At 38.4% G+C, this 26484-nt stretch overlaps 1 protein-coding gene across 2 annotated transcripts in view; it reads right to left on the reverse strand.

The window, feature by feature from the left end:
- cacul1 (CDK2 associated cullin domain 1) overlaps window positions 1-26484 on the reverse strand; it is a 200462-nt gene that overhangs the window by 38800 nt on the left and 135178 nt on the right. For both annotated transcript variants that reach the window (XM_073027866.1, XM_073027865.1), the window contains exon 6: window positions 1926-2015. In XM_073027866.1, the coding sequence (XP_072883967.1) occupies window positions 1926-2015 (90 nt within the window). The remainder of the gene's footprint in view (window positions 1-1925; window positions 2016-26484) is intronic.

The following is a 26484-nucleotide window of genomic DNA, read 5'->3' on the forward strand; positions in this document are numbered from 1 at the left end:
CTAGAGTTCAGGAGAATGAGAGGGGATCTCATAGAAATATTCCGAATATTAAAAGACCTGAACAGATTAGATATGACAAAGCTATTTCCCATGGTAGGGAATTCTAGGACAAGAGGGCACAGCTTCAGGATTGAAGGACGTCCATTTAGAACTGAGATGCAGAGAAATTACTTTAGTCAAAGGGTGATAAAACTGTGGAATTTGTTGCCACAAGTGGCTGTGGAGAACAAGTCATTGGGTGTATTTAAGGCAGCGATAGATAGGTTCTTTATTAGCCAGGGCATCAAAGGGTATGGGGAGAAGGCAGGGGAGTGGGGATGACTGGAAGAATTGGATCAGCCCATGATTGAATGGCGGAGCAGACTCAATGGGCCAAATGGCCTACTTCTGCTCCTATATCTTATGATCTTATGATTCAGAGGAAGTTCACAAGAATTACTATGGGAATGAAAGGCTTATCCTATGAGGAACAATCGATGGCTCTGGGTCTTTACTCACTGGAATTTAGAAGATTGATGGGGGATCTCATTGAAACCCATCGAATGCTGAAAGGCCTAGATAGAGTGGATGTAGAGAGGATGTTTCTTATGGTGGGGAAGTCTAATACCAGAGGACACAGTCTCAGAATTGAGGCGTCCATTTGGGATGGAGAATAGAAGGAATTTCTTTAGCTAGAGGATGGGGAATCTGTACATTTAATTACCACGGGCAGCTGTCTAGGCCAGGTCAATGGGTGTATTTAAGGCAGAGGTTGATAGGTTCTTGAAGTCAGGACATGAAAGGATATGGAGAAAAGGGGATATGAAAAGATATGGAAAAAAGGATATGAAGAATGGGGTTGAGAAGGAAATGGATCCGTCATGATGAAATGGTGGAGCAGACTCGAAACGTCCTGATTCTGCTGCTATATCTTATGGTCTAAAAACCATTCAGCTTTACAAGCCAAAACAGAATACTTAAATTGAGACCCATGTACTAAAGCTTTACATGTTTTATCTAATTAACCCCTTCAGTAATATATAGTGTACTTGATTAACCAACTTTTGTTTGTGGTTGCTAAGGCCAAGTTGAATGCCAAGGTCAAGCAAGGTGATAATGCAGAATCTTTATAAGACACTAGTCAAGCTGCACTTGGAGTATCATCAATAGTTTTGGGTCCCATATCTCAGAAAGGATGTGTTGTCATTGGAGAGAGTCCAGAGGAGGTTCACCAGGATGATTCCAAGAATGAAGGGGTTAACATATGAGGAGCGTTTGGCAGTTTTGAGCCTGTACTCACTAGATGCAGGGGCTATCTTATTGAAACCTACCAAATGTTGAAAGGACTTAGGGTGGATGTGGAGAGGGCATTTCCTATGGTGGGGGGTATCCAAAACTAGAGGGCCCAGTCTCACAATTGAGGGGCAACCTTCAAGAACAGAGATAAGGGGGAACTTTTTCAGCCAGAGAGTAGTGTATTTGTGGAATGCTCTGCCACAGGCTGTGGTGGAGTCCAAGTCCGTGGGTATACTTAACTTGGCAGTTGATTATTTTCTGATTGGTCAGGGCATCAAAGGATGTGGTGAGAAGTCAGGTGTAAAGGGTTGAGTATGATCCAGGATCAGCCATGACGGAATGGCAAAGCAGACTCAATGGGCTGAATGGCCTAATTCTGCTCCTATGTCTTATGGTCACTTGCAGTATTGCATAAGTATTGCCTGAGGGCAAAAAGCAATAAATTAACCCTGGAAATAAGACTATGATTTAAAAAGATATTATAAAGTGTAAGGGTGCAAGATACAGGAATAAAAGAACTTTACAATTGTGAAGGATAGTGTATTCAGAGCTTCAGAATAATGCTTTGCAACATTACTTCAAAATGTAAAAAAAATCTTCAATGAGCCTTGAATAATGTATTTTTTTAAAACAAAGCAAAAGGCACTTACCAGGTCTAAGCGTATATAAGCCTTTAACTATATTTGCCATGGTTGAAGGAGTGATCTTAAATGGAGTTGACTGAGCTTCTATTAGTAAAGCTGAAACAAATTTTTAAAAGATAATATTAAGTTAAAGGACAACCATTATTCTTAAATTGTAAATTATCCAAATATTTATTCACTGAGTGAAAGAAACCAGTTACATTAATTTTAAACACTCATTCACATCTTGACCTTATTGGCAAGGCTAGAATTTTTAATTCATTGTATGAAAGTGAGGTGCATCTCCTTGATCATAGATGAAGTTATGCCAAGAAGTTTAGACTGCAGCTGTCTTGAAATGCAATAGTAAACTGATTCCAATGTGAAACACTACTGTACTGAAGAGATCAGTTCAAATCAGTTTAATATTGCTTGATGCACTTTTATTGCAACACCAAACAAGGCTGCATTGTAACCTTTCTATTCAGCCATTTCAAATACTACTATAAACTGAATGTTTTCACATTAAAACAACACACGCAAAATCCTGGAGGAAATCCTGGTGGTCATTTACTCTTTTCCATAGATGGTGCCACACCAACTGAGTTCCTCCAATATCTTATGTGTGTTGCTTTGGATTTCCAGCATATGTAGATTTTCTTGTGTTTGTATTCTCATGTTAAAAACTATTTACTTTTTGCTAATCTGTGCAAATTAAGGAGACAATGCCAACTGGGGCATTAAACGGGCAAATACACATTTCATAGCAGTACTCGTCGAGCAAAAGTTATAGATGGAAAAGGCAATTTACTTTGTTTTGTTTATTTCATTCACTTAAGGGATGAGGGCATTGCCAGTTAAGTCAGTATTTATTGCCCATCCCTAGTTGCCCTTGAGAAGGTGGTGATGAGCTGCCTTCTTGAACCGCTGCAGTCCCTGAGGTGTAGGTACAGATACAGTGCTGTTAGGGAGGGAATTCCATGATTTTGACCCAGTGACAATGAAGGAACAATGATATGCTTCCAAGTTAGGATGGTGAGTGACTTGGAGGGGGATTTCCTAGTGGTGGTGTTCCAGGTATCTGCTGTTCTCTTCCTTCTAGATGGTGGTGGTTGTGGGTCTGGAAGGTACACTTTGGTGTGTTGTTGCAGTGCACCTTATAGATAGTACACCCTGCTTTAACTGTTCGTCAATGGTGGAGGGATTAGATGCTTGTGGAAGGGGTACCAATCAAGTGGGCTGCCTTGTACTGGATGGTGTCAAGCTTCTTGAGTGTTAATGGAGCTGTACTCATCCAGGCGAGTAGCAACTATTCCATTACACTCCAGACCCAAGCCTTGTAGATGGTCGACATGCCTTGGGGAGTCAGGAGGTGAGTTACATGCAGCAGGATTTCTAGCCTTTGACCTGTTCTGGTAGCCACAGTGTTGTGATGCCATGATGGTGAATGTCAAGGGACAATAGTTAGAGCCTCTCTTGTTGGGAGATGGTCATTGCCTGGCACTAGCGTGATTCAAATGTTGGCACTTGTCAGCCCAAGCCTGGATACTGACCAAGTCCTGCTGCATTTGGGTATGAACTTTTGTGCGTGGAATGCACTGCCTGAGTCAGTGGTGGAGGCAGATACACTAGTGAAGTTTAAGAGACTACTAGACAGGTATATGGAGGAATTTAAGGTGGGGGGTTATATGGGAGGCAGGGATTGAGGGTCGGCACAACATTGTGGGCCGAAGGGCCTGTAATGTGCTGTACTGTTCTATGTTCTAAATTCTTCACTACCTGAGGAGTCAAAAATGGTGCAGAATATTGTGTAGTCATCTGTGAACATTCCCTCTTCTGACCTTATGACGGAAGGAAGGTCATTGATGAAGTAGCTGAAAAAGGTTGGTCCTAGGACACTTCCCTGAGGAACTCCTGCAGTGATGTCGTGAGAATGAGATGATTGACCTCCAAACACTACAACCACCTTCCTTTGTGTCAGGTATGATTCCAATCATATTCCTAATTCCTATTGACTCCATTTTAGCTAGGGCACCTTGATGCCATTCTCAGTCAAATGCTGCCTTGATGTCGAGGGCCATCACTCTTATCTCACCTCTGGTATTTAACTCTTTGGTCCATGTTTGGACCAAGGAGGTGATGAGGTCAGGAGCTGAGTGGCCTTGACGGAACACAAACTGGGCATCTGGGCACAAACTGATGAGTAAGTGCTGCATAATAGTACTGTTTTAACTATGTACTCTCAAACTCTCTGTATTCATGTTTCATTTATGTTTGCTTAAAAATTAATAAAAAGATTTAAAAAGAAAAGAATAGTACTGTTGATGGCCCGTTCCATTACTTTGCTGATGATTGGGTGGTAATTGGCTGGGTTGGACTTGTCCTGTTTCGTGTGTACAGGACATACCTGCTTTGCCCCATTTCAACTCAGTACAAATCACCTAACAAAGAAAATTTATTCACATCATTTCATGAAATATAGCAAAGCCCATAAGACTAACATCTCAAGCTGTTTTGAAACATGCATGTTTCATAGAAGGGACATAATTTACACCATCACATATCAAATGTTTACAAAATGCTCTAAAATCAAATCATTCATTTTGAAATGCAGCCACTTATAGAAGTAAGTATGAAGTACAGAAATATCTGATATAAAGATGTTGGACATAAAGCTATTATAAAGTTGTCCAGATGGTTGATATTCTGGAAGAATACTTTAGAAAGACAACATATAGGTGATCTGGTCAGCTGGAAGAATAAGTATTAAATGAAATTCAATCTCGAGAAGTGAGATAACACATTTAAGAAAATGCAATAAGAGAAATCATGACAGGGTCACTGAGAGAGCTGTGGAGAAATGAGGAAAGCACGACAGGACACTACAGAGAAATGTGGAAAGGATGATACAGTCACTGAGAAGAGTTGTGGAAATATGAGGAAACATGATGGGTCATTAAAGAGAGATGTGGGTAAACAAGGACAGCATGATGGGATCACAGAGAGGTGTGGGGAAATGAAGACAGGACGTTACAGAAAGGTGTGCAGAAATGAGAAGAGCATGACAGGGGCACTGAGAGAGGTGTGGAGAAATGAAGAGAGCACAATGGGACCTTAAAGTGAGGTGTGGGGAAATGGGCAAGGACAATGGGACGTTACAGAGAGGTTCGGAGAAATGAGAAAAGCACAACAGGACGTTACAGAGAGGTGTGGGAAATGAGGAAAGGACAATGGGACATTACAGAGAGGTGTGGGAAATGAGGAAAGGACAATGGGACGTTACAGAGAGGTGTGGGAAATGAGGAAAGCACAACAGGACATTACAGTGAGGTGTGGGGAAATGAGGCAAGGACAATGGGACATTACAGAGAGGTTCGGAGAAATGAGGAAGGCACAAAAGGATATTACAGCAAAGTGGGGAGAAATGAGGAAAGTTCGACAGGAGCACTGAGAGAGGTGTGGAGAGATGAGGAAACATGACAGGTTATTATAGAGAGGAAGAGAGGTGTGGTAAAACCAGCACAACATTTACATTTCATTGAATTCATAAGACTGAACCCATGTCCACAGTCGGCACTAGAAGCTTGAAATGTTCCAACGATGTCAAGAAGAATTGACAGTTCTTCAAATTCTGTTTCTAAGAATGCAGTTCAACATATCAATGAATGCCTTAATTGAACTAGTTTTAACTTTTTCAGAAACAACAAATTTAAAATCAAAATCTTGCTGCAACACTTTTGAGGGACGCTTTTGTCATAGTTCATAATATCTGAGTATTGATTGTCATTTTTCATTTCTAGAATCTTTTATTGGTACATAATCTTCTACAGCTATAAAATGATACAAAACGTCAACAAATTAATGTGTATACAATTAATAAAGTTGAAGAAAAAAGAGTTGATCGTAATATATAAAAATGAAAGAAAAAATTTTATATAAAAGGAAAAGGAAAAAAAAAGAACCACATCTAACTAAGAAAAAAAACCCACTGACTACAAAAAAATAGGGGGGGAACCCATTAGGAATCAACCCCCGAAGCAATACGTCTTACCATAATCTATATATATATATATATATATATATAAAGAAAAAGTATTATCAACCGCCAATTCATATTTATATAGAATAAGATTGGAAGGGAACCATATAAAATAATTCAAATTAAATGGCAAAAGAGCCCCACCTTCTCTCAAAATCGAATTGGGGATCAAAAGTTCTACTTCTAATTTTTTCCAAACTGAGACATAACATTACCTGAGAAAACCATTCAATTAAGGTAGGGACAGAGGTATCTTTCCATTTTAATAAAATAGCCCTTCTTGCCAATAATGTAACAAATGCAATTACATGTTGATCTGAAGATGAAATACCCTGACCCCTCACCTAGAGGGGGTCAGTTGTGCTGTGAGGATTACATTCCTTGACTTCTCTAGTGCCTTTAACACCATCCAGCCCAAGATCTTAAGGCACAAACTAACGGAGATGGGAGTAGACTCTCACATGGTGGATTGGATAGTGGACTACTTGACAGATAGACCTCAGTATGTGCGGTTGGGAGACTGTAGGTCTGACACGGTGGTCAGCAGCACAGGGGCGCCGCAGGGAACCGTACTCTCTCCGGTCCTGTTCACCCTGTACACATCAGACTTCCAATATAACTCGGAGTCCTGCCATGTGCAGAAGTTCGCTGATGACACGGCCATAGTGGGGTGTGTCAGGAATGGACAGGAGGAGGAGTATAGGAAACTGATACAGGACTTTGTGATATGGTGCAACTCAAACTACCTGCGTCTCAATATCACCAAGACCAAGGAGATGGTGGTGGACTTTAGGAGATCTAGTCCTCATATGGAGCCAGTGATCATTAATGGAGAATGTGTGGAGCAGGTTAAGACCTACAAGTACCTGGGAGTACAGTTAGACGAGAAGCTAGACTGGACTGCCAACACAGATGCCTTGTGCAGGAAGGCACAGAGTCGACTGTACTTCCTAAGAAGGTTGGCGTCATTCAATGTCTGTAGTGAGATGCTGAAGATGTTCTATAGGTCAGTTGTGGAGAGCGCCCTCTTCTTTGTGGTGGCGTGTTGGGGAGGAAGCATTAAGAAGAGGGACGCTTCACGTCTTAATAAGCTGGTAAGGAAGGCGGGCTCTGTCGTGGGCAAAGTACTGGAGGGTTTAACATCGGTAGCTGAGCGAAGGGCGCTGAGTAGGCTACGGTCAATTATGGATAACTCTGAACATCCTCTACATAGCACCATCCAGAGACAGAGAAGCTGTTTCAGCGACAGGTTACTATCGATGCAATGCTCCTCAGACAGGATGAAGAGGTCAATACTCCCCAATGCCATTAGGCTTTACAATTCTACCGCCAGGACTTAAGAACTTTTTAAAAGCTATTATTAATGCTTTTTGAGATAGTGATTTAGATGCATATCATATTTTTTTACTGAGTTAAGTATTGTATGTAATTAGTTTTGCTACAACATGTGTATGGGACATTGGAAAAAAAGTTGAATTTCCCCATGGGGATGAATAAAGTATCCATCTATCTATCTATCCATCTATCTGAATATGATTCGGAACTATTCCAAATAGAACAGTCAATCTATCAGGTTGTAAATTAATTTTCAGAGCTTTAGAAATTGTAGAAAATAAAGATTTCCAAAATGATTTTAATGAAGAACATGACCAGAACATATGTGACAAAGTAGCTACTTCAGTTTTATACCTATCGCAATAGTTGTCTATACTAGGAAATATTTTAGATAGTCTCTCCTTTGTTAAATAATAACGGTGAACAATTTTAAACTGAATTAAACAGTGATTGGCACATATAGAAGAAGAATTTACGTTTTTCAAAACTTGCAGCCAATCTTCATTAACTAAGGTCATATTAAGTTCTCTCTCCCAATCTTGTTTAATCTTTAGTGAGAGGTTCTCTTTTTGTAACAAAAATAAATTATAAATTCTGTTAATGGTACCTCTCACTAAAGGATTCAACTTCAAAATGGTATCCAACAAATCAGATTCTTGCAAATATGGAAACTTAGATAAATATTGTTGTAAAAAATGTCTAACCTGAAGATTTTGCAGAAAATGTGTATGAGCGAGAGAATATTTGTTAATTAGCTCTTCAAAAGTCATCAATCGACCATCACAAAATAAATCTGTAAAAGAACGAATCCCTTTATTTCTCCATAGGAGAAAAATGGGATCAGTTATTGAAGGTTTAAATAAAAAGTTTCGATATAAAAAACTAGACAACTTAAGTTATTTAAAACTTTAAAAATTGCGAAACTGAAACCAAATCCGTAAGGACTGTTTAATAACAGGGTAAAGATTTAAATTTAAATTTGGAACTTTAGAGAGCTATAAAGGTAATGGAGCTCCTAAAGTTGAAGTAATGAAATTGTTCAACAGCTTTTAATTCCAAATCAACCCATAGTGGTTTTTGGCTCTTGTCGAGCAAATACAGCCAAAAACATAATTGTCTGATATTAACAGCCCAATAATAGTCTTAAATTAAGAAGTGCAACTCCACCATCTTTTTTAGATTTTTGTAAATGATACTTATTAATACTTGGTCTCTTATTGTTCCAAATAAAGGAAGAAATAAGAAAGTCAGTTTGATCAAAAAAATTTTAGTTAAAAAGATAGGTATATTTTGGAAAATATATAAAAATCTAGGTAAAATCATCACTTTCACAGCATGGATACGACCTATTAAAGAGAGAGTAAGTGGATTCCATCTAGAAAATAGTTGTTTCATGGAGTCCATTAAAGGAACTATATTAGTTTTATAAAGATCTTTATATTTTTTGGTAATTATAATACCTAAATATTTAAAAGTGTTAACAATTCTAAAAATATCATTATATATAAAAACAGGGGCATTTAATGGAAACAATTCACTTTTATTCAAGTTAAATTTATATCCTGAAAATTTACCAAAATCTTTTAGTGTAAGATTCTAAAAGATTAGAATTGATTCCTCAGGATTCAAAACCAAAAGATCATCTGCATAAAGAGAAATCTTTTTTTAAAAACTTTTTTATTGAATTTTCAAATTGGTTACACAAAATAGAATAGAATAATATCACCCCTCCCCCCATAACATATCCCTGTCTGAAAAAAAAGAGAGAAAAAAAGAAAGAAAGAAAAAAAAGTAAGAAGAAAGACTGTCTGGATATCGGAAGATCCCCACATGCTCCATGGAATTCAAAATAACTTTAACATATGTATTTGTTTCTTTCCCCAGAGGATCAACATCTTTATCATCGGAGCACCTATATATACAATCCTATCTTTTGTAAATAAGGGCACCAAATACTCAGAAATGTGTCATATTTATTCCTTAATTTTTTCAAGTGGAATATAGCTAAAAATTTCATTATTCCAACGACCCATACTTAAGTATGAATCCGATTTCCAAGTAACTGTAATAGACTTTTTGGCTACTGCCAATGCAATTTTTATAAAGTCATTCTGATATTTGTTCAATTTAAGTTTCAGTTTTATCCCTTCAATATCACCTAGTAAAAATAATATTGGATTATGTGGAAGTTGTGTTCCAATAATTTGTTCCAATAAAACTCTTAAATTTATCCAAAAAGGTTGAATTTTAAAACAAGACCAAGTAGAATGTAAGAAAGTACCAATTTCCTGATTACATCGAAAACATTGATCAGATAAGTTTGGGTTTAATCTTTTTTTTTGTGGTGTAATATATAATTGATGTAAAAAATTATATTGTACTAGTCTAAGTCGAACGTTTATTGTATTTGTCATATTTTCAAGACATAGTCTTGACCAACTTGCTTCATCAATTTTAATATTCAAATCTGTTTCCCATTTTTGTCTTGACTTATGAATTCCTTGTTTAAGTGTCTGTTTTTGAATCAGATTATACATAAAAGAAGTAAACTTTTTAATTTTTCCTTTTTGAATTAAAGTTTCAATTTCATTAGGTTTCGGCAATAACATTGTTTGACCCAGTTTATCTCTTAAGTAAGCACTTAATTGAAAATAACAAAAAAAAGTGTTATTTGATATTTTATATTTATTCTTTAATTGTTCAAATGACATCAATATACCTCCTTCCTAACAGTCTCCTATACATCCAATCCCTTTTTGGTACCAATTATATAAAAGTTGATTATCCATTGTAAAAGGAATAAGTCTATTTTGAATCAGGGGTCTCCATGCTGATAAAGATTTCTTTATCTCATCATCAACATTTATCTTATTCCATAAATCAATCAAATGTTTTATTATAAGGGATTCTTTCTTTTCCTGTATCCATTTAGATTCCCATTTATATATAAAATCTTCTGAGGTTTTTTCTCCTATCTTATCTAACTCTATTCTAATCCATGCCGGTTTATCTTCGTCAAAAAAGATGCAATAAATCTAAATTGATTTGCTTTATAATAATTCTTAAAGTTTGGAAGTTGTAAAAGGTCAAATTTCCATGTCAGTTTTTCCAACGATATTCTTGACATCTTACCTTTCCAAAGAAATTTCCTCACACACTTATTTAACTCTTGAAAATACTTCTGCGGCAGATGTATTGGTAATGTTTGAAATAAATACTGTAATCTAGGGAATATATTCATTTTTACAGCATTAACTCTACCCACTAATGTTATTGGTAGCGTCATCCATTTATCAAGATCTTCTTGAATTTTTTTTCAATAGTGATAAATAATTTAATTTATATAAATTCTTTATATCATTATCAACTCTTATACCTAAATACCTTATACCATTTATTGGCCATCTAAATTGAGTTACTAATCAACATTGACTATAATCTCCTTTAGTAAGGGGTAAAATTTCACTTTTATCCCAGTTTATTTTATACCCTGATACTTTCCCATATTCTTCCAGTCCAGAAGACAATATACGCAACGAATGCAATGGGTTTGTTAAATAGATCAAAACATCATCAGCAAATAAATTAATCTTTTATTCCTCCCAGTTAACTCTAAAACCTGTAATATCTGAATCAGTTCTAATTAATTCAGCTAATGGTTCTATTGCCAATACAAATAAGACAGGCGATAATGGACAACCTTGTCTAGTTGACCTTTTTAACTGGAATGGTGTTGAAATTTGGCCATTTGTCACTACTTCAGCATTGGGATTAGTATTTAAGGTTTTAATCCAGTTTATAAAAGGTATTCCTAACCCATATTTTTCCAATACCTTAAATAAAAAATCCCATTCCAATCTATCAAATGCTTTTTCTGCATCCAAAACTACGGCCACGCTCATTTCCTCCCTCTTTTATGCCAAATGATTATGCTAAGTAACCGAGTTACATTATCTGCCAATTGTCTATTTTTAATAAATCCTGTTTGATCCATATGTCTAACCATCTCGACATCACCACACCGTTCCAATTCCAACCTCACTCCTTCCGAATGCTCTGCTCTCCGCTCCCTCGGCACCAATCCCAACCTCACTATAAAACCCGCTGATAAGGGGGGAGCTGTTGTTGTCTGGCGTACTGACCTCTACCTGGTCGAGGCACAGCGACAACTCTCCGATACCTCCTCTTATTTACCCCTTGATCATGACCCCACTAAGGAGCACCAGGCCACTGTCTCCTATACCATCACCAACCTTGGCAGCTCTGGGGATCTACCATCCACTGCCACCAACCTCATAGTTCCCACACCCTGCACTTCCTGTTTTGACCTTCTACCCAAGATCCACAAACCTGCCTGTCCAGGTAGACCTATTGTCTCAGCTTGCTCCTGCCCCACCAAACTCATTTCTGCATACCTTGACACTGTTTTATCCCCCCTTGTTCAATCTCTTCCCACCTATGTTCGTGACACTTCTCACGCTTTGAATTTTTTCAATGATTTTAAGTTCCCTGGCCCACACGGCCTTATTTTCACCATGGACGTCCAGTCCCTATATACCTCCATCCCCCACCCGGACAGTCTCAAAGCTCTTCGCTTCTTTTTGGATTCCAGACCTAACCAATTCCCCTCTACCACCACTCTCCTCCGTCTAGAGGAATTAGTTCTTACTCTCAATAATTTCTCCTTTGGCTCCTCCCTCTTCCTCCAAACCAGGGGTGTAGCCATGGGCACCTGCATGGATCCCAGTTATGCCTGCCTTTTTGTTGGCTTTGTGGAACAGTCCATGTTCCAACTCTATACAGGTATCCGTCCCCTTCTTTTCCTTTGCTACAGCGATGACTGCATTGGTGCTGCCTCCTGCACGCATGCTGAGCTCGTTGACTTCATTAACTTTGCCTCCAACTTTCACCCTGCCCTCAAATTTACCTGGTCCATTTCTGACACCTCCCTCCCCTTTCTTGATCTTTCTGCCTCCATCTCTGGAGACAGTTTATATACTGATATCTACTATAAGCCTACAGACTCTCATAGCTACCTGGACTATTCCTCTTCCCACCCTGTCTCTTGCAAAAATGCTATCCCCTTCTCACAATTCCTCCGTCTCCGCCGCATCTGCTCTCAGGATGAGGCTTTTCATTCCAGGACGAAGGAGATGTCTTCCTTTGTTAAACAAAGGAGCTTCCCTTCTTCCACCATCAACTCTGCTCTCAAACGCATCTCTCCCATTTCCCGCACATCTGCCCTCACCTCATCCACCCGCCATCCCACTCGGGATAGGGTTCCCCTTGTCCTCATCTACCACCCCACCAGCCTCCAGGTCCAGCATATAATTCTCCGTAACTTCCACCACCTCCAATGGGATCCCACTACCAAGCACATCTTTCCCTCCCCCCTCTTTCTGCTTTTTGCAGGGATCGCTCCCTACGCGACTCCCTTGTCCACTCGTCCCCCCCATCCTTCCCACTGATCTCCCTCCTGGCACTTATCCTTGTAAGCGAAACAAGTGCTACACCTGCCCTTACACTTCCTCCCTCACCACCATTCAGGGCCCCAGACAGTCCTTCCAGGTGAGGTGACACTTCACCTGTGAGTCGGCTGGTGTGGTATACTGTGTCTGGTGCTCCCGGTGTGGCCTTTTATATATTGAGGAGACCTGACGCAGACTGGGAGACCGTTTAGACAATAGACAATAGGTGCAGAGGTAGACCATTCGGCCCTTCAAGCCTGCACCGCCATTCTGAGATCATGGCTGATCATCTACTATCAATACCCGCTTCCTGCCTTGTCCCCATATCCCTTGATACCCCTATCCATAAGATACCTATCTAGCTCCTTCTTGAAAGCATCCAGCCTTCTGAGGCAGTGCATTCCAGACCCCCACAACTCTCTGGGAGAAGAAGTTTTTCCTTAACTCTGTCCTAAATGACCTACCCCTTATTCTCAAACCATGCCCTCTGGTACTGGACTCTCCCAGCATCTGGAACATATTTCCTGCCTCTATCTTGTCCAATCACTTAATAATCTTATATGTTTCAATCAGATCCCCTCTCAATCTCCTTAATTCCAGCGTGTACAAGCCCAGTCTCTCTAACCTCTCTGCGTAAGACAGTCCGGACATCCCAGGAGTTAACCTCGTGAATCTACGCTGCACTTCCTCTATCGCCAGGATGTCCTTCCTTAACCCTGGAGACCAAAACTGTACACAATACTCCAGGTGTGGTCTCACCAGGGCCCTGTACAAATGCAAAAGGATTTCCTTGCTCTTGTACTCAATTCCCTTTGTAATAAAGGCCAACATTCCATTAGCCTTCTTCACTGCCTGCTGCACTTGCTCATTCACCTTCAGTGACTGATGAACAAGTACTCCTAGACCTCTTTGTATTTCTCCCTTACCTAACTCTACACCGTTCAGATAATAATCTGCCTTTCTGTTCTTATTCCCAAAGTGGATCACCTCACACTTCTTCACATTAAACATCATCTGCCAAGTATCTGCCCACTCACTCAGCCTATCCAAGTCACCCTGAATTCTCCTAACATCCTCATCACATGTCACACTGCCACCCAGCTTAGTATCATCAGCAAACTTGCTGATATTATTCTCAATGCATTCATCTAAATCGTTTATGTAAATCATAAACAGCTGTGGTCCCAATACCGAGCCCTGTGGCACCCCACTAGTCACCACCTGCCATTCCAAGAAACACCCATTCACCATTACCCTTTGCTTTCTTTCTGCCAACCAGTTTTCTATCCATGTCAATATCTTCCCCCCAATGCCATGAGCTCTGATTTTACCCACCAATCTCCTATGTGGGACCTTATCAGATGCCTTCTGAAAATCGAGGTACACTACATCCACTGGATCTCCCTTGTCTAATTTCCTGGTTACATCCTCAAAAAACTCGAATAGATTAGTCAAGCATGATTTGCCCTTGGTAAATCCATGCTGGCTCGGCCCAATCCTATCACTGCTATCTAGATATGCCACTATTTCATCTTTAATAATGGACTCTAGCATCTTCCCCACTACTGATGTTAGGCTGATAGGATGATAGTTCTCTGTTTTCTCCCTCCCTCCTTTCTTAAAAAGTGGGATAACATTAGCCATTCTCCAATCCTCAGGAACTGATCCTGAATCTAAGGAACATTGGAAAATGATTACCAATACATCTGCAATTTCCAGGGCCACCTCCTTTAGTACCCTAGGATGCAGACCATCTGGACCTGGGGATTCGTCAGCCTTCAGTCTCATCAGTCTACTCATCACCGTTTCCTTCCTAATGTCAATCTGTTTCATTTCCTCTGTTACCCTTTGTCCTTGGCCCATCCATATATCTGGGAGATTGCTTGTGTCTTCCCTAGTGAAGACAGATCTAAAGTACTTATTAAATTCTTCTGCCATTTCTCTGTTTCCCATAACAATTTCACCCAATTCATTCTTCAAGGGCCCAACATTGTTCTTAACTATCTTCTTTCTCTTCACATACCTAAATAAGCTTTTGCTATCCTCCTTTATATTCCTGGCTAGCTTGCGTTCATATCTCATTTTTTCTCCCCGTAATGCCTTTTTAGTTAAGTTCTGTTGTTCCTTAAAAATTTCCCAATCATCTGTCCTCCCACTCACCTTAGCTCTGTCATACTTCCTTTTTTTTAATGCAATGCAATCTCTGACCTCCTTTGTCAACCATTGTGGCCTCTTTCCCCACTTTGAATCCTTCTTTCTCCGGGGGACGAACTGATTTTGCACCTTGTGCATTATTCCCAAGACTACCTGCCATTGCTGTTCCACTGTCTTTTCTGCTAGGATATCCATCCAGTTAACTTTGGCCAGCTCCTCCCTCATGGGTCCACAGTCTCCCCTGTTCAACTGCAACAATGACACCTCCAATCTGCCCTTATCCTTCTCAAATTGCAGATAAAAACTTATCATATTATGGTCACTACCTCCTAATGGCTCCTTTACTTCAAGATTGCTTATCAAATCCTGTTCATTACACAAGACTAGATCCAGAATAGCCTTGTCCCTGGTCGGCTCCCGTACAAGCTGTTCCAAGAATGCATCCTGTAGGCACTCTACAAACTCCCTATCCTGGGGTCCAGCACCAACCTGATACTCCCAATTCACCTGCATGTTGAAATCCCCCATAACTACTGCGACATTACCTTTGCCACATACCAATGTTAACTCCCTATTCAACTTGCACCCAATATCCATGCTACTGTTTGGTGGCCTGTAGACAACACCCATTAGGGTCTTTTTGCCCTTACTGTTCCTCAGTTCTATCCACACAGACTCTACTTCTCCTGATCCTATGTCCCCCCTTGCAAAGGACTGAATCTCATTCCTCACCAACAGGGCCACCCCACCCCCTCTGCCCACATTTCTGTCCCTACAATAGCACGTATACCCTTGTATATTCATTTCCCAGGTCTGATCTCCCTGCAGCCATGTCTGCGTTATCCCAACAACATCATAGTTACCCATTCGCACCTGAACTTCAAGCTCATCCGCCTTATTTCTGACACTTCGTGCATTCAAATATAGAATTTTTAGCCCATTTCTCCTCTCTCTGTTTAAATCGCTGCCTATTGTGCTTAACCCAGCTCCCCGAACTCCCATCGGGCTATACGCCTCATGAATTTTGTTGTCCTTCCTAAATTTACTTATTCTTTCTGCACATTTAACTCCATGTTCCGTCAGACCACCCCTCTGTACATGTGTCCTCCTTATCACTTGTTCCGCCTCACCTTTCTCTACTACACACTTAATATTCCAGAACCGTGTAGTCCCCACCTGTGATTTATTCTTCATCTCGCTATCTTCTTTCGCATTCTGGATCCCTGTCCCCTGCAAATTTAGTTTAACCCCCCCCCCCCCGAGAAGCACTAGCAAACTTTCCTGCAAGAATGTTAGTACCGCTCGTAGGTGTTTCGCTGAACACCTACGCTCGATCCACCAGAGAAAATAGGATCTCCCAGTAGCCACACATTTTAATTCCACGTCCCATTCCCATTCTGAAATGTCTATCCATGGCCTCATCTACTGTCAAGATGAAGCCACACTCTGGTTGGAGGAACAACACCTTATATACCAGCTGGGTAGCCTCCAACCTAATGGCATGAACATTGACTTCTCTAACTTCTGTTAATGTCCCTCCTCCCCTTACCCCATCCCTGACATATTTGTTTGTTTTTTTTCCTCTCTCTTTGCCCATCACTCTGCCTGTTCTCCATCTCCCTCTGGTGCTCCCCCCTCCCCCTTTCTTTCTCCCGAGGCCTCCCGTCCCATGATCCTTTCCCTTCTCCAGCTCTGTATCACTTTCACCAATCACCTTTCCAGCTCTTAGCTTCATCCCACCCCCTCCAGTCTTCTCCTATCATTTCGCATTTCCCCCTCTCCCCACTACTTTCAAATCTCTTAGTATCTTTCCTTTCAGTTAGTCCTGACAAAGGGTCTCGGCCCGAAATATCCTTATAGATGCTGCCGGGCCCACTGTGTTCCACCAGCATTTTGTGTGTGTTGTTTGAATTTCCAGCATCTGCAGATTTCCTCGTGTTTGATCTATATGTATTAATTTTGGTAAATATTTAGATAATCTATCATATAAAATTTTTGCTATTATTTTATAGTCTGTGTTCAACAAAGAAATAGGCCTATATGATGCTGGTTTTAAAGGATCTCTATATTTTTTTGGCAATACTATTAAAATCGCTGTCGAAAAAGATTCTGGAAGTTTATGTGTTCTTTCCGCTTGACGTATTAACTCCATAAAAGGAGGAATCAATAAATCTTTAAACTTTTTGTAAAATTCAGGCAGAAAACCATCCTCTCCTGGAGATTTATTACTCTGGAGTGATTCTAAAGCTTCTTCAACCTCTTTTGATATAAAAGGCATATCTAATCCCTTCTGTTCTTCCGAATTCAATTTTAGGAGAGTTATTTGTGATAAAAATCTTTCTATCTCATTAACATCATTTTCTGATTCCAATTGATATAATTCAGAGTAAAAACTTTTGAAGGTTTTGTTAATTTCTAAAGGTTTATAAGTAATTTTATTTGCTCTTGTTCTAATTGCATTTATCGTTTTGGAAGCCTGTTCTGTTTTCAACTGCCAGGCAAGAATCTTGTGTGATCTCTCACCTAACTCATAATACCTCTGTTTAGTTCTCATAATTGCTTTTTCTGTTCAATATATCTGAAACATATTATATTGTAGCTTCTTATTGACAAGTTGTCTTCGCTTTTCTTCTGTCATATGCCTTTGAGATTCTTTTACTAATTTTGTAATCTCTTTTTCCAGTTGATCTATTTCTACCATATATTCCTTCTTAATTTTAGAAGTATAACTTATTATCTGACCCCTCAAATATGCTTTCATCGCTTCCCATAATACAAATTTATCATCAACTGAATAAGAATTTGTATCCAAAAAAAATTGAATCTGTTTTTTCATAAAATCACAAAAATCTTGACATTTTAATAATACTGAGTTAAATCTCCACCTATAAATCGGTTCCTCTTTTCCGTCATTATCAAAGGAGAATGGTCTGACAATATTCTGGCTTTCTATTCCATATTTTTCACTCTATCCTGAATATTCGTTGATAATTTAAAAAAATCTATCCTTGAGTAAGTTTTATGTCTATTTGAATAACACAAATAATCTCTTTCTCTTGGGTTAATTCTTCTCCATATATCAATCAAATTTAAATCTTCCATCAATGATAAAGTTAATTTTACTACTTTCGATTTTGTAACAGCCTTAGTTGATCTATCTAAAACTGGGTCTAGACAAAAGTTAAAGTCTCCACCTATTAATATTTTATCATGTGCATGAGCCAAATTCAAAAAGGTTTCTTGTATAAATTTTGCATCATTTTCATTTGGTGCATAAATATTCACAAGGGTCCATAATTCCGTAAAGAGTTGACAATGTATAATCACATATCTCCTGGCAGAATCAATTAATACATTTTGTATTTTAATTTGTAACATTTTATTGACCAGAATTGCAACTCCCCTCGCCTTTGAATTAAATGAAGCTGCAATAACATTTCCGACCCAATCTCTCTTTAATTTTTGATGTTCTATCTCTGTTAAATGTGTTTCCTGCAAGAAGGATATATCTACCTTCATTTTCTTAATGTGTGTTAAAATTCTTTTTCTTTTCACCGGTCCATTAAGCCCATTAACATTAAAACTTTTAAAATTCAGTAAGTTAGTCATTATTTTTAACAAGATTACTCCAATCTATAACACTACGTAACATCTCAGGTCTCACAGTTCCTTGGGGAATCTCTTTAAAATTTTCCAAGTTGCTATGTGTCTCCCCTCCCAATCATCCAGGCAAAGAGAAAGAAATAAATGAAGAATAGATTATATAAAAAAAGATAACCCCCTACTAATGTTGCGAATGAAAAAACCCACAACATTACCCCCCTCCGTTTTACGGGTCATGGCTACCACCATGATTACACACATGAACCAGCTCCCCCGTAACAAAAAAAATAAGAAGAAAAGAAACTTTAATATTACTACTCCCGACTAGTATTCCTCAAACTTTTACATTTCTCCCCCATCACATAATTAAGAATATATTTATATATTCTTCTACCCTTAAAGATCCATCAAATCTATTCCCTATCCCAGTCTTCATCTTTAATCCATCTCACTCCCGTAAATTCCCTCCTGTGTCTAGCGAATATTCAAGGATTCTTGTACAAACTACTCTGCCTTCCGATAATCAGTAAAAAATCTTTTTTTTCGTCATCCAAAAAAATTATGAGCGTTGCAGGATAGCGCAGTATCAATTTATAACCATTTTCCCATAAGACTTTTTCACTGGGTTGAATTCCTTCCTCCTCTTCAAAAAATTATAACTTATGTCAGGATAGAAAAGAACTCTTTTCCCTTCTATCATCAATGGCCTGTTTCTCTTTTTGGCACCTTGGGCAGCCGCCTACAGAATCCTTTCTTTGTCTTGATATCTTAAGCATTTTATTAAGATAGATCGCGGATTTTGGTCATGTTGTGGTTTTGGTCTTAAAGCTCTATGTGCCCTTTCAATTTCAATTAACCAATTTCCCTCTTCCATTTCCATGATTTGAGAGTTAGGGGGCAAAAGTTTAAGGGAAACACGAGGGGGTATTTCTTTACTCAGAGAGTGATAGCTGTGTGGAATGAGCTTCCTGTAGAAGTAGTAGAGGCCAGTTCAGTTGTGTCATTTAAGGTAAAATTGGATAGGTATATGGATAGGAAAGGAGTGGAGGGTTATGGGCTGAGTGCGGGTAGGTGGGACTAGGTGAGATTAAGAGTTCGGCACGGACTAGGAGGGCCGGAATGGCCTGTTTCCGTGCTGTGATTGTTATATGGTTATATGGTTATATTTCCAAAGTCTCCAGGATCCATTTTTGAAAATTTTTTATTGGATCTTCTCCTTCTATACCTTCTTTAAGACCAACAATTTTAATATTATTTCACCTGCTAAAATTTTCCAGCACATCCACTTTTACCAACAACCATTTTCTTTCTGTTGTCCAGGCAAGGATATTATCTTCTATCTTGTCCACTCTGTTTTTGGTGTCTTCCGTTATTTCTTCCAACTTTTTAACTTTCTTATCCGTTTTCTCCTGTTTTTTCATAACATTATCAAACATAGTCTTCATGTTTTTAACATCTGTTTTTATTGCTTTTAATTCAATCATTATTTGCACTAAGACCTCTCTTATGTCTCCACGATGTCTTTCACTTTTAATCTCTTCTTGTTCTTCTTCCTCCTTTTCTTCATCTGTATTCTCCAGGGAGTCTGATTCTAACTCTGAATCACTTTCACTTTCAATAGCAGCTGGGACTTGTAGTTTGGCTTGCACCGATTTGCGCATGCCCGCTTCTTCACGCATGTGCAGTTCCTGCTTCTTCTTCTTAAGGACTGCTGCAGTTGCTGCAGTTTCCTGTTCTTCACCGCCAGAGACAGAACGTGCCTCACCGAAAGGAGATCCAACCTGAGTACGAGGTTCCATCGTAGTAGTAGGCCCTTTTTTCTTCCCAACTCGTGATGTCGTCAAAGCAGTAGTTTTCTTCTGCTTCTGTTTAGGAGGCATATCTAAAAATAGTCTTGAGTAGTTTATAAGTAGTTTTCAGAAAATATTTATTAACTTTTCTTCATTTAAGTGGTACTTCACTGATTTTTTACAGGAGCGCTGGATTTCCATGTCTTGATCTTACGTCATCACGTGACGTCCCCCAAGAGATATCTTATGTATGGTTCCATTCATAGAGATACCATGAATATTTTTAGCTTCACGTAGTGTTATGGCCAAAGGCTCCAATGCAAGATTAAATAATAAAGAGCTTAATGGACATCCCTGTCTAGTACCACGAGAAAGTGAATAAAAAGGACCTGAAATTATTAGTAATAACTGTGGCAATAGGATTCTTATAAATCATTTGAATCCAAATATTGAAATTATTACCAAAACCAAATTTTTCTAATACTTTAAACAAATATGGCCACTCAACTCTATCAAATGCCTTTTCTGCATTGAGAGAGATAACACATTGAGGTTGCTTAGATAATGGTGAATATATAATGTTCATCAATCTCCGAACATTAGAGAAAGTGTAACGGCCTTTAATAAAGCCTGTTTGATCCATAGAGATGATTTTAGTTAAAATATTTTCCAAGTGGTTAACCATTATCATAGAGAGAATTTTTGCATCCACATTTAATAGCGAAATAGGTCTATATGATAAACATTCAGTAGGGTCTTTATCTGTCTTAAGGATTAAAGGAATAGATGCTTCATAAAAAAAAGCATCCTTTCTCAAAGGATTCATGAAATATTTCCAAAAGATACGGAGAAAGTAATCTTTCAAATTTTTTGTAAAATCCTACCGAATAACCATCAAGTCCAGGAGCTTTACCTGATTGCATTAATAAAATAGCTTTCTGAATTTCATGCTCGGTAATTGGACCATCAAGCAACTGTTGATCTTCAACAGAAATTTGAGGAAATTTAATCTTATGTAAAAAAAAGCCTTCATTTTGGAAGAATGTGCAGGAAATTGAGATCTATAAAGATCAGAATAAAAATCTTGAAAACTATTAACGTCTTCATGGTTACTTGCTATATCTCCATTATTTTTACGAATCTTTAAAATTTGTCTTTTAGCTCTAGCTGCTCTTAATTGGGAAGCTAACAGCTTATTATTTTTATTCCCAAAAATATAAAACTGACTTTTCAATATAAGCAAATATCCTTCAATAGGATATGTTAATAATAAATTATATTGTGATTGTAATTCTACTCTTCTTTTAAATGAAACAACATTTGGAGAGATTGCTTTGATGTTATCTAATTCTTTAATTTGTTTAGAGATTTTATCTAATTCCATTCTTGTTTGTTTCTTCAGTTTAGCTATATACAAAATAATCTGACCACGTAAACAGGCTTTTAATGTATCCCAAATTACTAACTTTGAGACAGTTCCTGTATTATTAAAGAGAAAAAACTCTTTTATCTGAGTTTCAATAAACTCAACAAATTCTGAACTTTGTAACAAGTGTTCTGGAAAACACCGAAATGGTCTGGTAGAAGCAACATCTTTCAGTTCAAATATTAGGTTTAAAGGAGCATGATCAGAGATAACAATTGCATCATACTCACATTTCTGAACATTTGAATAAAAGTCGAGAGTCGAATATAAAATAGTCGATTCTCGAATATTTATTATGAACATATGAGAAAAAAGAGTATTCTCTATCACTAGGATGCATATGCCTCCAAACTTCAATTAAACCCTAATCAATTAAAAAGGAATTAATAAGTGATGCAGAACGATTAAGGAGTTGATGTTTGGATGATGACTTATCCATTAAAGGATTTAAGCAAGTATTAAAATCACCACCTATTAATAACATATATTCATTTAAATCAGGTAATAGAGCAAAGACAGCTTTAAAAAATGAGGGATCATCAACATTTGGTCCATAAATATTAACCAAAACCATTTTCCTATTATAAATTATTCCTTTAACAATCAAAAATCTACCATTAATATCGGCTATAATATCCTACTGATTAAAAGGGATATTAGAATCAATAAAAATAGAAACACCTCTAATTTTACTCTGAGAGTCTGCATGAAACTGAGAACCCTACCAAGATTTAAGAAATCGATTTTTAATCACATAACCTGATATGTGTCTTTTCCACAAAGATTATATCATGTTGGAATCGGTTAATAATTTTAAATGTTTTCTTATGCTTAATAGGATGATTCCAACCACAGACATTCCAACTTAAAACATTTAACTGTTTAGATATCGTCATGAGACTTTGTATCTAAAAAGAGTAGGTAGATGCATATAAGGATAAAGTAGTCGAAAATGGCTGAGATGAACAACAATAATAAATTTGCATATGCTCCGGGATTCCATAATGGGGATAAAAAAAGAAAAAAAAACCCACCCAAACTACAAAGCCCGGAAATAAGTCGATATCGATCGCCGCAAGCCGCAAGAAAAGCACAGTAAGCAAATATAAACTCCACCTACCTAAATAAAAAAAAATGAAAAAGTAATTTCTGTCTCCCTCTACCGAACATAAAACTCGCTACAGTCGACATATATCTCAATATAATTAAATTGGAAGGAACTGTTTTTTTTTGTAAAACAAAATGACCTTCAATTTTGAAAGTAACCTTCATAATATTAGATAAGGGAAGAAAAACACATCCAAAACAATTCTTGAAATATTTGCACAAAAGAAAAACAATTGCCATCTTTAAATTATCCAATCTACCTTTAAAACGTAAGGAAATCCAAATAATTATTTAAAAGATCTTTACAAAAGCATACAGAACAGAAAAAAAAACAATTAGTTCATTTACATGTTGCAGAGAAAAAATTCTAGATGGTTCAAAATTACCTACAGTCTTTCAACAGTTCTCCCGCTATGTCTTCTGAGGTTAAAACCATCCAAACCAGTCTTTTTCAGAGATAAAAATACATTTTAAGGTAAAGACTTTCTATAACCATCAGATCTTCCAATTTCATCACTCTTTACACCGCGAGACAATCAAACCGTTGTAAATCATCCAAACTTCAGGCTTTAGACTCATCATCAGACTTGTCAGGTCAACAGTTAATAAAACGCAATGCTTCAGCTGGGTCATCAAAAATACGAGCCCCAAAATTTTTGACAAAAAGCCTTAATTTAGCTGGATATTGGAGCGATGGAAAGAGCTTTTTTTGGTAAGCTAATTTCATGGCCGAGGCAAATTCAGCATGCTTCTTAGTAATTTTGCGTGGCAAATCTTCAAAAAAGTGAATCTTCGAACCCTAAAATTGAAACAACCTTTGTTTTCTTGCAAGCTTAATAATGCGGTCTTTGTCTCTAAAACGGAGAAAACGCACAACAATATGTCTGTTTTTACCTTGATCCAAAAGTTTTAAAGCACCGGTTCTGTGAGCCATTTCAATATCCGGAGGTTGTTCACAACCTCCGGAAATAAACACTGAAACATTTTTGCAAAATAATCCAGTGTGTCAGCAAATTCTGATTTCTCTTTTAATCCAACAATTCGAATATTATTCCGACGCAACCGAGCTTCTAGATCAACGATTCGTTGTTGACCCTTTTCCAAATGAGAAGAAAGGTCAGCCACATTTCTTCTAACTTCTTTAAGATCGAGACTCAGAGAGTCAATTTTTTCTTCAAATTTCTCTTTTAGCTGAGTTATTTCAGTGCCGATACTGCTGATTTGAGACTCTAATCTCTTCAACCAAGGGGGTTCCTCTGAGAACTCGTCAGCTGTTTTAGGCTTTCCGTTGCCTGGGTCCGGGTTCCTTTTGGTGCTTCTTAGAGTAGCCATAATTATAACTGTTGCTCTACAGATCCGACTGAATAAAGTTGAAATTTCAAAGTTTAAGTAGGAAAAGGGAGAGATTAAAGGCGGACAGAAACAAACTATGTCTTACATGTCTGTGAGCGGAAGGCGGAGTCTTTGATTGTCAATCATACAACATACTCTTTTCCAAATTCAAAATTAGTTACATCTGAAATAGCAAAAAGGTCAAAAGCTTGGCATTCTCTTAACTCATTGTCAGGAAATTTATTGCCCATGTGATTACACACACATTGAGTGAACAGTATTGACATCAGAACTTATAGATCCAGCAGATTTTTCACTTTGTTACTCCAATAAAAGGTATTGCCATCTTGAAACACTGACAATATAAATACACTGAAGCTCTAAAATGTTTCAAAGTAAAGGTTGCAGTATTTTTATTGGCTAGAAAATTTACAGATTATGCTCATTCACTCATTATTAATGACAGATTATTTCAGAATTATATTAATATAGATTCTGAAGGTATATTAACATAATTTAAAAATTATTTGACATTATATTTTAAAAATTCCAACTGCGCAGCAAAAGCTGTGTGCACAGGAGCGTTTCAGTTACTGCACGGCTATGCACCTGCGCAAATTAGAGGAGACGTTGCTAGATAGGCTGAGGTTGTTTGCCTTGGAATCTGAAGGGAATAAATAGTACTATCCACTTCATTTTGCAACAAGGCCCAAACTGAGAGTACCGGTAACTCATGGAAGGAAAAATATTTTCCTGGAGATCCTGAACTCATTCCCAAAACTGTGGCGGAGGCATAAGACCCCAGCACATTTGTAAAACATTGGATCGATACAGTGATTGAGATACAGCGCAGTGTAGGCCCTTACAGCCCTTTGAGTTGTGCCACCCAGCAACACCTGATCTGAACTTAGCCTAATCATGGGACAATTTACAATGACCAATTAACCTACCAACCAGTAAGCCTTTGGGCTGTGGAGCACCCAGAGGAACCTACGCAGTCACAGGAAGAACATACAAACTTCTTACAGACAGCGGCAGGAACAGAACCCAGGTCACCGGTACTGTAAAGAACATAGAACAGTACAGCACAGTACAGGCCCTTCAGCCCACAATGTTGTGCCGACCCTTAAACCCTGCCTCCCATATATCCCTTCACCTTAAATTCTTCCATATATCTGTCTAGTAGTCTCTAAAATTTCACTAGTGTATCTGCCTCCACCACTGACTCAGGCAGTGCATTCCACGCACCAACCACTCTGAGTAAAAAACCTTCCTCTAATATCTCCCTTGAACTTCCCTCCCCCTACCTTAAAAGCCACGTCCTCTTGTATTGAGCAGTGGTGCCCTGGGGAAGAGGCGCTGGCTGTCCACTCTATCTATTCCTCTTAATATCTTGTATACCTCTATCATGTCTCTTCTCATCCTCCTCCTCTCCAAAGAGTAAAGTTCTTGCTCTCTTAATCTCTGATCATAATGCATACTCTCTAAACCAGGCAGCATCCTGGTAAATCTCCTCTGTACCCTTTCCAATGCTTCCACATCCTTATAGTGAGGCGACCAGAACTGGACACAGTACTCCAAGTGTGGCCTAACCAGAGTTTTATAGAGCTTTATAAAGCATTGAGCTAAACACTACACTACCGTGCCACCCCACATTTCTTTGTTCTACTGAGAATGCCTGCAAGAAAATGAATCTCAGGGACGTACGTGGTGCTGTATAACATACTTTGATAATAAATTTACTTTAAACCTTGGATCTCAAGGCACTAATTCTTATAACAGTGGGGTAGAAGCTGCCCCTGAACCTGCTGGGACATGCCTTCAGGCTTTTGTATCTTCAGCCCATCAGAAGGAGGGAGGAAGGATAAGAAAGAATGTCTGAGGAGGGTGGGGAGTGGGTCTTTGATAATGCTGGCTGCTTTATCGAGGCAACAAGAAATGTAGACAGAGCCTGTGAAGGGGAGGCTAGTTTCTGTGATATGCTGAGCTGTGCCCACGATTCCCACCCCCCCGGTTTCTTGCAGTCACAGGCAGAGCAATTGCCATACCAATTTGTTATGCATCTGGATTGGTTTCATTCTGTGTACCTAATATACTGTTGGCCAAAAAGAATGACAGTCTACAAATCACTGAATTCAAATAAATCAAGGACAGTGGATTCAGGCAGACTAATTGTCTTTGTCTTGTCATGTGCTTGGGGATGGAGGGTGCCATTTTGTGAAGGCACTCTGTTCTCCATGCTGTGAGCCTGAAGCGCTTGGCTTGATCAATGTTTTAAAGAAGATACAAAGATACTTTAGGTAATCTGCTGGACTGGAGTTCATTTCCAAAT

The sequence above is a fragment of the Hemitrygon akajei genome, chromosome 23 (genome assembly GCF_048418815.1).
Source record: "Hemitrygon akajei chromosome 23, sHemAka1.3, whole genome shotgun sequence".
Taxonomy (NCBI): domain Eukaryota; kingdom Metazoa; phylum Chordata; class Chondrichthyes; order Myliobatiformes; family Dasyatidae; genus Hemitrygon; species Hemitrygon akajei.